General features: G+C 33.2%; 1 protein-coding gene and 1 long non-coding RNA gene across 3 annotated transcripts; one reads left to right on the top strand and one right to left on the bottom strand.

Moving 5' to 3' along the window:
• On the bottom strand, positions 1–9,137 carry LOC120326773 (cilia- and flagella-associated protein 91-like). 2 transcript variants are annotated; one of them, XM_039393117.2, is made up of 17 exons: positions 8,990–9,137; positions 8,445–8,602; positions 8,220–8,296; positions 7,235–7,392; positions 6,816–6,962; positions 6,231–6,412; positions 5,609–5,786; positions 5,270–5,427; positions 4,724–4,906; positions 3,952–4,091; positions 3,645–3,761; positions 2,870–3,088; positions 2,417–2,535; positions 1,971–2,073; positions 1,427–1,575; positions 959–1,050; positions 1–658 (listed from the first exon to the last, which is right to left on the bottom strand). In XM_039393117.2, the coding sequence occupies exons 2-17, from the start codon at positions 8,515–8,517 to the stop codon at positions 552–554; spliced, it is 2,202 nt and encodes a 733-aa protein (XP_039249051.2). In that variant the 5' UTR covers positions 8,518–8,602; positions 8,990–9,137; the 3' UTR covers positions 1–551. The 2 variants fall into 2 exon arrangements, with proteins under 2 accessions (XP_039249051.2, XP_039249050.2); XM_039393116.2 differs by lacking the exon at positions 8,990–9,137 and adding an exon at positions 8,685–8,955.
• A 10-nt stretch (positions 9,138–9,147) lies between these two features.
• Positions 9,148–10,017, top strand: LOC144422096 (uncharacterized). The gene is made up of 2 exons (XR_013475144.1): positions 9,148–9,509; positions 9,767–10,017. It is a non-coding gene; the product is annotated as an uncharacterized LOC144422096 (long non-coding RNA).
• The last annotated feature ends 2,494 nt before the right edge of the window (positions 10,018–12,511 follow it).

Raw genomic sequence — 12,511 nt, forward strand, 5'->3', positions numbered from 1 at the left:
TATAAAATAGAATTTTCTTAAGATAAAGTTCAAAGAGGTGCATGCTATTCCTTCGATAAAGAGTCACAACAGCTTAGATTTGGGTTAAATATATCACACATATAATGTCAAACAAATTAAGAACATGTGTTAAATGAACATTTGTGAGTGAGTTCAATAAATAAAATTACCAAAGGAAAAGTGCCTGTAAGTATAATTATAATACAAGTCCTGGAAACGCCATGTTTTATCAAATTAAACCATTTAGCATGAAATTAAATTATATTCCAATCAGGTTTTTCAAACCTCATGTATGCACATGGTTATAGAAGGGCAGGCGAAGTATTTTAATCATAATCTTTTTGGTGTGGTTTGATGCAGTATTCGAAGTTATTTCTGAAAACCAGCTGTCGGAATTATATGACAATTTGATTTATGCTATTCTATTAGAAGTTATATCTTATAACTTAATTTAATTGTACTAAATAGAACTGTAGTCTTTTGATTTTGTCTATGCAGATTTAATGTTGTAAAATACTAATTAAATACAAAAAATATACAAAATTCGAAAATTATTTCTTTTCTTGTGATGAAACATCCGCAGGCTTGATAATTGGTTCGACAGTGTTGTGTATGATCCTGTGAGCAGCCAACAGATGTTTTCTTTGAGTGCGTTTAACTGCAACAGATGAACAAATTTGTAGAAAAACATTTGTGTGGAAAATTAAAAAATTATACATACTGGTATGATATTGTTAAAAAAATATTTTGATGGCAATCATTGGTGTAGTAATGAATGTCTTTTGTAAATAACTTTGTAATCACGAATTCTGCAAAACCTAGATTAGATCTAGATTTATTTCAACGACCAAAATGTCAAATTAGCATATGGCTTCACAAAAATCAAAAATTTGGCAGTCACACAAGGCTTCCGCCAGATTGATGCCTTTGTAAAAATACATAGATACAAAAGTGATACCTTTATCTCGTGCATTAACCTTCAATACCTCGGGCAGCAAGAAATTATGTACAAGTTCAGAAACTATCTCTTCGGACTGTAGCAATGTTCGCCTGTAAAAATAACATCTGAATTATTTGCATTGATCTTTATATACAGTATATATACTAAATCAAGACTCAAGATATATTTTCGCCAAATTGCACCTAACTTATAGAATATGCAACTATTTTGGTTTCAACACACAGTTGTTTCGAGTTTTCAAATATAAAAATTTTTAGAGGCACTTTCACACCTTCACTCTGAACAATAAAATGGCCCTGATACAAAAAAAGGTTCTATTTATTGGCAAAACAGGAATCTGGCAGTTCCGGTTCAGCTTTGTCTACACAATTTAATGACACCCTGGTGAGGTGGTGGGCATGGAATTTAGACCAGATATCTTTAACCTGTGACACCTTCTTCTGGATACCATTAGTCATTACAGACCTGTCTTCTAAATCGTAAGCAACATCGTTAATTTTGTCAGCATGTTGTTGGATTTCTTGTCTGGCTTGTTCATCTGCTGTTGAATCTACTGCATCCATAATGATATCTTCAAGGTAGGTATCAACAGTAGATTGATGTACTTTGAGAACCTTAATCATATCAAATTCAGAGTGAAGACAATTTTGAGTATTCTTGAGAATTTAAAATGTAATCATAACTCTGAAATGCTTAGTAAAGACAGTCATATTTTTCTTAAATAACAGTACACATTCCAGTATTGCATGAAGACCTCATCAACTAATCTAGGTCAACTATATATGCAGAAAACAATTCCGAATTTTGTTTCTAGAAATTTAGTCAACCTCTGTTATAACCTAATAATCAGCATTTGCCTCATACTACACAAATAATCGTAACATTTCAATCCCGCTAACATTGTCATTGTAATAAACAATGAAAAGATGCCTCAGATTACCCTGAACAAGTTTGAATCCCGCAAGGAATAGTCATGTATACTGAAAAAAATTTTTTTTTAAAATCAAACCTGCTTGAAAATTTCATCTTCCTCTCTTCTTCTCCTTTCTTCAACTTGTCTCCTTCCTGATTCTTCTGCTTCTCGAATTCTTCGTCTTCTTTCAGCCAACATGCTGTAATGAGTTCACCAGATTAAATATCAAATTAAGAAACGTAAATTAAATAATGAAAATTGACATCAAGTAGACTGCTATTTTAGAAATCTCAACAGTGCATTTGTATTTCGAATGACATGAACTGATCATAAACAAACTGATGCAGTACAACGTCACCATAACTTTTTTGATAATATATTCATGATTTTGCCAAATAAGCTACAAAATTTAATTATGAACAAAAATTTTGATCTTAAATTCTTGAAATTTTTTCTTATTTATTTAGGTACACCATACATTTCATTTTTGGTGGAAGATATTGTTTATAAACATAAAAAATGAGATAGAAAAATGAGAAAACCTGAATGCATGAATCCTTCTCTCTTCTTCCAATCTAATAAGTTCTTTTGAAAGGAAATCCAACATGTCACCCAATGTTTCACCTTCCATTTGAGATAGCGCTTCATTGACATATCCTTCCTAAAATAAGATCAAAGAGATGGTGGAGATATTTTGAATGCATCATAATTACACATGGGATGATATTTTTATTGGAATGATCTTTCTCTCAAAAGAAAGAAAACTGTTTTCTGATATTAAATATTTCCGAACTTTACTCAATGTCAAAATTGCAACCTATTTATTCAATTTCTATGATAGCGGATATTAGAAGTTATAGGAAGTCCATCGTGTGTTTTTTTTGCATTTTTGTTTTGTGGAGAAATTAAATTCTTTAATATCATATGAGCGATGGGGTTCAGTTAATAGTGAACCTGTTTGAACTTGTTACAGCAAGAAATTTATAAATCATTACTTTCTGTTGGTGAAATCTCTGTTGCCTTTGCAAGGTAAGAACATCTTGTCTTTCCTGTCTCTTTACTTGTTGTTCTGCATGTTGCAATGCATGGGTGCTTCGAACTTCTTGAATTAACTCAATACGTTTTTCTTTTCCTTCATACATCATATTTTGTATGGCACGACCACGTAGAACCTTCTGTAGCATGATGGCTGCCAACTCAGCTTCTTCAATTTCCTAAAAAAGAAATCCGGACATGCAAATTGAGCAAGTTGTTATGATTGAAAATATGTAAAAAAAAATTTCTCGCCTGCTTTGTTCTTTGATTAGCTGTGGGATATTTACTCTTAAGTCTATACATAATTCCTTTTAACATTTTCGAATTCGTACATACACACGAAATCTATTGTGATTTGTTAAAAATAGGATTTGACGATATGTTCTTTATGAAACTTTGGGTGTATATTTAAAGTAAGCACAAGAAGTAAATACATTCTGCCATTGATAGGTTACATAAAATAACTTCTTGTGAAAAACAAGAGGCAAACAAGGCACGGCAAACAAAACGAGGCAAGGCAAACAAGACGTTGCCGGTCAGTTATTCGAGTGTAGAAAGCTGTACTCGGGAAATATGAATTTTTGGGTCCGGAAAATAGCCTGTTGAACATATTTATTAACTCACCAATAAAGATTAAAATGTTCGAGTTAGGACCATTGCTGAAACATTCCTAACTATTCTTGTCTTTCATATGATCGATGAAAGCTAGGACTAAAATATTTATTTGTTTCATACCTCAGATGGTTTCTCAACATTCGGAGTAGGAGGTCTGGGTATTGGCTTGATAACTTTCTGCAAGAATCTGAGTGGTTTTGAAGGTTCTTTGCCTTGTTCTTTAGCAATTTTAATTGCCTGTTAACAATTTGAACAAAATTTAATAACAATAAAGTACATGATAACAAAAAAAAATCAGTAAAAACAATTTGACACAATCCTTACCTGAAGGTTTGCTATATTAATTATCCTCACCTACACAGAAAAAATTATGTAATTCTATCCTAGTCTACAAATGAAAGCTTGCTTTAACAGTAATAACATCAACCTTGTGCATCTCAGCCAATTCTTTAGATCTTCTTTCTTTTCTTTTGATAAATCCTTCCTTTGAAGTAGCCAGACGTTTTGGTGGCTGAATTCTTGGTTGAGAAATGTAATCAGGAAGAGATGCCTCAAGTTCAAGCAAACCTACAATATATAAGGAATAAAATATACTGTATGAGATATAGTGTGCATTGTGAACTACAGTGCATTAGGTTATCAGTAACTTACCGTACTGAAAATGTTAGATACCAAAACTGCCAACTACCAAAGGAAATTTGCTAACCAGTAACGCCACATTTTTTTATTCAATTGTGTACATTATCAGTCTTCCCAAAACTTTATAACCTATCTGTGCTAATGGCAAAAGTCTAACAACTAACATTGTTCGAAAAATACCTGGATTTAGATGCAAATGAAACAAAAAAGTGATACTATATGTGTTGGCCATCATCGCATGGGTAAATGGTCAAGCAAGAATATAAAAGCATCATAGAATAACAGATATTGTATTTGATATTCAAAATCTTGTTTAGATCATTTAAATATAAAAGAATCATAGAATAACGGATATTGTACTTAATATTCAAAATCTTGTTTAGATCATTTAAATATGCCAGTTCTACAGCAACAGTGCTATATATATCAAATCATCGCACATAATTATCCCCCACAGGATTGGAACCAGTGCAGAGGTACGATGTCAAACATGTTCCTGACGCCATGCGCAAAGCTGAATGGTGTTCATGAGTTACTATTACCAACACTTCAGTACTAACCTTGAAAAGTGTTGAGATATCGACTCTTGACAACATATTGTTCAGACCCACGATCAAGAAAAACTCCGATCCTTGACATTGGAGCATAAACTTGTGAAGCATGATCATTATATTTTGTAACCATGTCTGGTCTTTCAAGTTTTCCTTCAACATTTTTCCTTTTCTTTTTCAATTTGCGAATTGCTAAAAATAATGATAATTATCAAAGTTGAATGGAAACCTTGTTTGGTGAAATTCTTGAAGAATGAAAATATTATTTGTAATAAATTACCATCCAGGTTTTGATAACAATGACTAATTGCATTTAGATAATTATAAAATATCTCAGCCAAGAAATCATTTCATTTTGGCTTGAAGCCACTAAATATTCCTATTCAAGCTGTGCCTGATTAGCACCAGTGATGTTTAAATGAGGTTATTCAAAGTCTAATACAAAAAAATTTTACAAATGAAAATCCTATCCAAACAATCATGTCACCTAATGTGCAATAAATAAGTTATAGGATTGAAGCAGATTACTGAGGAAAGTGTATAAATAATTCATACTTTTTATATGCTCCTTGCGTATTTTCTCAACTTGTTCTTCTTTCAGTTTTTGTTTTTGGCTCCAGAGTTTATCCAGTCTTTTATCATTCAGCTCCTGTTGTTTTTCTTCTCTTTGTCTTAATAATTGTTTAAGAACTTCAAGACGAGCTTCTTGAAGCCTGAAAATTGAGGAATTGCAACTAAGATGTAAATAGGTGAACAAGAAGTTTCTCATAATTTCAATATTGAATCGCCTTTAAAAATTTACAATTTACAACTACATTATCATTTTCATTCCTTATTTTAAATATCATACATTATATTTATTGCCTGTTAAACTAATTGAGTGTGAGAACTAACTTTTCAATTTCATTTTCTCTAATTCCCCATTCCTTCCTTTCCATTTCATCCATCATTCTTCTACGTTTGTCAAGTTGACTAACATCACTCAGTGGAGGAAGAGTTTTTTCCCAAGCTCGTTTTGCTCTGGCTCTTTCAATCATCTCAACTTCAGCAAGTCCAGATGGAAGACCATGGCCTAGGTACAGAAAAAATTGGAAGCTTCATTATTGTAATTCTCATAAAGCAAGCAGTCCAAGCATGCCACATAACAGTAGACTTTTCCCTGGATGAAAAGAAGATTGTTGTTATGGAACTCAAAAAAGTATTTTTGGCGAGTCGAAAGCTAAGTAAGGGTTTACTTTTTTATACATTTCTACAACATGTAGCCTAAAGGTCTAAATGATCGATATATGCATTATATGGCAGGTTATATTACACTCAAAGTACATCCAATTATCTATCCTGATTATGTGCGCATGAACAAAGTTGAATTCGCCGAAAGCAATGCCAGAGGTTGTGATTTGTATATGATCATTACAAAAATATTACTCCCATATAAAATAGAAACAAACTTCCTGATATTGTTTTTAAGCAATATGACCTCCTAGCACTCCTTTCAAAAATATACAACTTCACAAACCATAAGATAAGGTGGCCAATGTCAGCAGTTCAGGAGCACTTCCTGGTCGAACAACATATTCTGGTGAATATGGGTCTGTCTGAGCTTCTGAATCTCGATAGTCGGTCTGAATCTCTATTGTTTTTGTTCTAGGGGTACGAGGTCGTGCAGTCATGGCATCAGGAGGCGCAAGTGGGTCAACACTAAAAAAAGAGAAAATGTATATAAAATGAATAAACATCAAACTGGTTGGCCCCAACCTCCAACCCATTAGAAACAGTCTGAGCAATTTTTGCTGTTCTTCAATCCAATAAATAAATATCTTGACTCAAGTAGTATCAGTTGATCTGCATAGCACATGAAAAATTGATAATACTGGTGCCATTGCTATGGCACAACTGATCTAAATATAAATAAGTTAATAAAAATGTAAATTTTATAAAGTTCATTATGGTAAATTCCAAACTGCAATAAAGTATGGCAGAATTCAAAAAAAATTACTATAATAAACAGCATGTATACACATTCTCCTAGTTTGAATAAAACACAAAAAATCAGAAAAAATATTTTACACAAAATCAAAAAGTTGGATAAAAAATCACATACGTTGTTGGCTGGAGCAAAATTTCTGGCGGAACTTGCTGCAAAAAGGGAATGATTGGCCGTCTAAAATATCGATATCTATTTCTTCCACTGACTTCTGCATTTGGAAATGTCTTTGGTGGAACGGTAACAGTTGGATCATAATTGAAACTATAAAACAAAATATTTCATTGAAACAAAATAATTTTCTTTATTCCCAATAAAAAAATTTGTCAAATCTTAGTTATTTTATAATACAAAAATTTCATCCGACAGAAGTATAATAGATATGTAGGCTACTTAATCATTAATATTCAGAGCTACACATAAAGTCAATATAAATCAGCAGCTACAAGAATGTAAGTGTCAAAAGTATTTTAACAAAGTTATAGCTTGACAGATATATTTCACAATCTCTTAAAATAATACATCAGTATAATTACGTTGTATATCTAATCATTGCTTCCCTTCGCTGATCACCATATCCTCTCCAACGTCTACCAATAAAATTAGGTACTGGATCTGTATTTTCGAGTTGAATTGTGAAACGAGGATGATGTCTTAATTCTGAGAACATTGTCGGAAATTGTGGGACCTTTTTCTGAAAAATCAATATTTTGTTACAGTGTCTCACACATTCAAATTGTCTGGCCAATGTATTTGCCTTAAAACAAAATGTCATAGAAAAATCGAATGCTCATAACATTTTTTGTGTTCAGATGGACTCGACGGTGTGGCGCATTACAGTACAGCACACTATCCAAATTCCAAGAATTTCCCTCCATTTGGCTCAATAAAACAAACACTCTATGTGTCTCACAAACGAGGGGCGTCTGGGACCACGTCAGATGCTTCATATCGTGCCATGTTTCAATAAAAATCTATATTAATCGAGGCCGTCACATGACCAAAATTGCCGTTTTTTGCTAAAAACTCTCGAATGCTACGGTAGAATTTTTTTTCCTTCGGTAAATCGGATTATTTTTTCCCAAGGAATTCAATGATGACGTTACTAGAGTGCGCTTCTTTGTCGTATTTTGCGCAACTTCATTATACTGCATTATTACCGATATTGAGGGACAACAATGTCCAGACGTCTCCCAAAGAAGGGGTGTCTGATCATCTGTAAAATGTGTTTCTCTGAAACGGGACAATGTCACCCGGTTTTTATAGTGTGCTGTACTGCATTATGCCAAGCATTAGGAATACGCTTGCCACCGTACCTCTGATTACCCTGCGAGGGTTCGCAGGTTCGAATTCCATGCGAGGATGGGTATGTGTGAGAAGATTGCTGGACTCCTCGCCGCCGTAGGGTGGTTCCCGTAACCGCTGGCCGGTTACAGCTTCCTACCACCATGAAGTCCATGCATCTGAAAGTAAATAACATATCTATTCTCTGAATAATTTAAAAAATTAGTTCCAACTTACAACTCGCTCCACTTTGGTGTGAGCTTTATATGTTGTTCTTGCATGATCTCTTTCACTTGAAAGCGTATATAAGGGATCTGAAAAAAAGTACTTCAAACTGATGAGAAGGTATTTTTCACATAGTTTTATATTCAAGAATAACATCATCTAGTCTGTCTATCTGAATATCTTAAGCATACAATTTTGAAATAACATATAATGTTTTAATTTAATTAAATATATTACCATATAAATAATCATGATTCCTTGTCGGATTGACGACCGATCGACGTAATGTCTGTGTTTGAGTTTGCGACATTGCTTCCACTTTATTGAAGCTTCCTTGTTACGAATTTCTCAAGCTCACAGTCAATCAGTCAGTACAGTAGCACAATCTAAGTATGCTATAAACAATACGAAAAGATAAACAGTGTTAGAGTAGCTTAAATTATTATTATTGATTACGAATAGTACACAAAGAGATACCTTCCAATCTTTCCGTTAGAGTCTGGCGATTATAACTCCAATTTTGTAATCCTGTAATCAGGTTGTATGAAACATTTTGGCGTTTTATCAAGCTTTTAGCCTAAGCTTCTGGTATAATTTTAAAGCGATCTCAATAAATATTTATTTGGTTGTGAGTTTCGTTATTCTCCGTTATTGTATCTTGATAATAAACCTGAAAACCGGCTCCCTATGGCCTCAACGTCGAAGTATCACACTTTTGCTGCGGGCTTGTTGATGCGAGAAGGTCGCTATGGCAACAGTCATTAATGCGTATAAATGTGAACCTTTTTCCAGCTCGCTGGTCTTGAATTTCATAATTCTTGTGCGGATTCGCAGTAGTTAATTATTATTTAAGAGAGGATTTGTGTATTTTCCGTCGTCACTGGGTTGAGATTTCGGGTCTGGATTTGGAATCGGGATAATCACTCAACACATTGTTCAACCAATGACATTAAACAACATGATAGGCAACTCTGACGTCACTCCATAAGACTACAGGCAAAACATTGTATTTCATGATACGCTCCAATGCACATATTTCTCGTCGCCTTTCGCGTCCGTTTTCCGCTCGCTCTTGCTACTCGGCGTCTTTTTTACGTATAGTACCTGCCTTTTTGCGCCTGTAACGAAACAAAATAATCTCTATATCTAAGAAGTTTTGCTTACTTGGAAAGCTGGAATAACAGGCAAGCTGTAAAGAGCAATTCTGGACATCATAGACGTTTTTTTTTATCAGAGAAGATTACAAACGCGATAGCGGAAAGATTTGTGTGGAACATTTTGCAGATAATGACAAAGTTCAAAGTTAGTAATTTTAATGTTTGCGCTTAATCATTGAAATTTCATTTAAAGAGGGTGTCATACAAAACTGTGCTGCGATACAATTCCATGACACAAAGTTTGCACCTATCGAACTTGCTTTTGTAGGTGAATTTATTAGACATATTCCATATTCAGTCAATCGTAGGTAGCATTGCTGGTACATAATGCATCGTAGATAGGTTTGTTTAAATTTAGGAATTTAGCTCATAGCCCACTGATCAATATTATCTTCTATGCAGGAGGTTGCAGGGCTGAATTCAACTTGCAGCCTTACCGATCACCTGACGATGCTCATTTAGTTTGGCTCGTGCAAGTCTTCTTGAAATGCTTGTGTGGATGGAAACTACCTATATTTTTTGCCTTCCTCCGATTTTAGACAAATTTATTCTGAGGGATTTCGCATATAATTCTCACTGATTGTTGGCTGTTTATAATTCCTATTGATTGTGAATTCTGATTATAACAATGAGTTGAAAATTTTTTTACCTAATTTACTGGCACCTTTTTCTTGTCAATACTCCAAGCTGAGGTAATAAACATGACAATACATTTATGTCATCTGGAAGCAAAATATGCACACTAATTAATAGTTTGGCACATTGAGATAATACATCATGACAGAAAATACAAGTTAAAGATATGTATGACCATCACATGGTAATTGAAATTAAAAAAAATTAATAGGGGCTGTGGAGTATGGAAAGTTCAAGACAAAGAAAAGAACAAATGTTCATAGCTCATGAACTCTCAATTTTGCCTCCATTGCTTTGATAAGGCCAGTATATTTCGAGTGGCTGAATTGGTTTACCTTTATGATAGCAAAGATTTTGTATTTAATATAGCGAGATTATTTCAATTTAATTGAAGTGATATAATTTCCCAAAGCAATGCTTGAATCGTCTAGAATAGATCAGTGGTGTCAAACTCATGGGTTTTCGAGAGCCGCATTGCATTTTGAAAATTGTAAAAAGAGCCGCAAACAGTTTTTGATAATGTATACCTAAAAGATATTTTTAAGATAGTTTTAGTTTGTGACATATATTGTGATGCAACTAAACAGTTGGATTAAGTTTTATTATTTTCTTCAATTTCAAATGCAATTACATATTAATATTTGCATTCCACTATTATTGCAACATTTGCAAGTTACAGTATTTATTATAAAAAATCGTAAAATTCTATGTACAACCATCAAAATCATTTTTGAACAAGCTTTGAATAAGGAAAGAATAATACATACACTAAAAATAACTTAATCTAAATATATGAACCTAAAACTAACAAAAATACTACAGTATAAACTCAATGTTTTTTTAATAATTACATTTGTCCTGGCGTTTGGCATCTTTTTTGTGTCACCAGCATACTAAGGCCAGTCTGAAATGATTTTATAGTACCAACTCTAACTAACGAGGCCACATGATCATGGGTTTATCTGGATCTTTACGAATGTTTAATTAATTCCAGTAATGCAAAAAAGTTACTTTTATCATTTCATGTATAGATCAGTAAAAAAACAAATGACAGATTTTTTCGACAAGACATTTCGCACTACATTGCGTGGCATAGGATTGCTTGAATTATTATTGATATTGATTTTTAGTAACTAAGTCGTTGTATAATTATATTAATATACAAACACATGGAAATTTTCTGTTCGAAGTTGGTCTTCGAATTTGTCATATTGACTGCTGAGCTTATTGTGTTTTTTGATTGTATTGATGGAAATATGACAAATTAAACAATGTGCTTCAGAATTTTGTGAAGAGCAGAAATGTTACAACTCCCATTTTCTTCGAAAATGCCACCTTCTTCATGTACTTTGCGTTTAATTTAATTACTCAAGTGTTTTATTCAAGTATTCTTTTGCTAGCTTGATGTGTATTCTTAGTTGGGTCAAAATGTGGACAAAAAAAATCAATATTCCAAAACTACTTTCAGTAAATTGTTTTCTGTGTGAATAATCAATTTCACTTTAGAAGGTTTGAAAAATCTATTACATTTAGATAAAAAAAAAAAACTTCCAAAATACTATTACAATTATTGTTAAACGTTCGAGGGCCGCACTGGAAGTTCTCTGGGGCCGCGAGTTTGAGATCCCTGGTCTAGATTGAAGTTGTTCAAAAAATATATGATAGTATTTTATCATGAATGATGATTATACCCCTTCCGGAATTTCTTCTATAGTACTACCAAAAGTTGATGAACCAAATATAACACAGGTGCAGTGAGGTACCCGTAATCCTCATTTCCAAAGCTGTTTTAAGTATGTCTGGCGTGTTTTGTGCCTTTTTACAAATAAGACCGCTTATGCAATCTTACGCTTTGGAATTTTTAGTTATTTTCCTTAAGCCCTGCAGAATGTGGGAGCCATACACAACTCTACCGGAGGGTCAAATGTCTTTGCATGCCTCCATAGGTTGTTTTTCTATTGCAATTTTCTATTTTCAAATGCATTATATTTCTTGGAATCACACTGTCACTGATATGTCGCCAGACTTCTGATATCTCCCCGTCTGCTATAGTTGTCCTGTGAATAAATAATAGGAAATTGAGATTAGACGAATAGTTGAAAGTTTTGCTTTATGTCGGCTTAATTTCTTGATTGATATACTTACTATTTCTGCTATTGCCTCTTGTGCTGCAAGAGTCTCACAATGCTTAGACAGGTTTGTCCACAACTTTCACATCTGAAGAAAGAGAGGAGATTTATTAATTTTCGTTAAGAATAAATAAAGCAGTCTATATGATTCAGAATGGAAAAGCTAATAAATCCAATATCTCATGTTTTATTTAAAAAATATTTTACTGAATTTGGTATATAAACCAACTAATAAAAGGGTTTAGTCAGAAAATTACAAGCATTCGTGGCTCCAAATACTTGAGAAATCAGACTATACAATATAGACCGGTATGAGTGAAATGTTAGGTGAACTTGTCAACACTTTGATTCAATACGCAAATAAAAGTGAATGCGTAATAGT

The sequence above is a fragment of the Styela clava genome, chromosome 4 (assembly GCF_964204865.1).
Source record: "Styela clava chromosome 4, kaStyClav1.hap1.2, whole genome shotgun sequence".
NCBI lineage: Eukaryota > Metazoa > Chordata > Ascidiacea > Stolidobranchia > Styelidae > Styela > Styela clava.

Coding starts and splice junctions, on each gene's coding strand:
- LOC120326773 (XM_039393117.2), bottom strand. CDS start 8,517: ATGTCGCAAACTCAAACACAGACATTACGTCGATCGGTCGTCAATCCG. Junction 7,393..8,219: donor ACACCAAAGTGGAGCGAGTT/GTAAGTTGGAAC, acceptor TTGATTTTTCAG/AAAAAGGTCCCACAATTTCC. Junction 4,907..5,269: donor ACGCAAGGAGCATATAAAAA/GTATGAATTATT, acceptor CATTATTTTTAG/CAATTCGCAAATTGAAAAAG.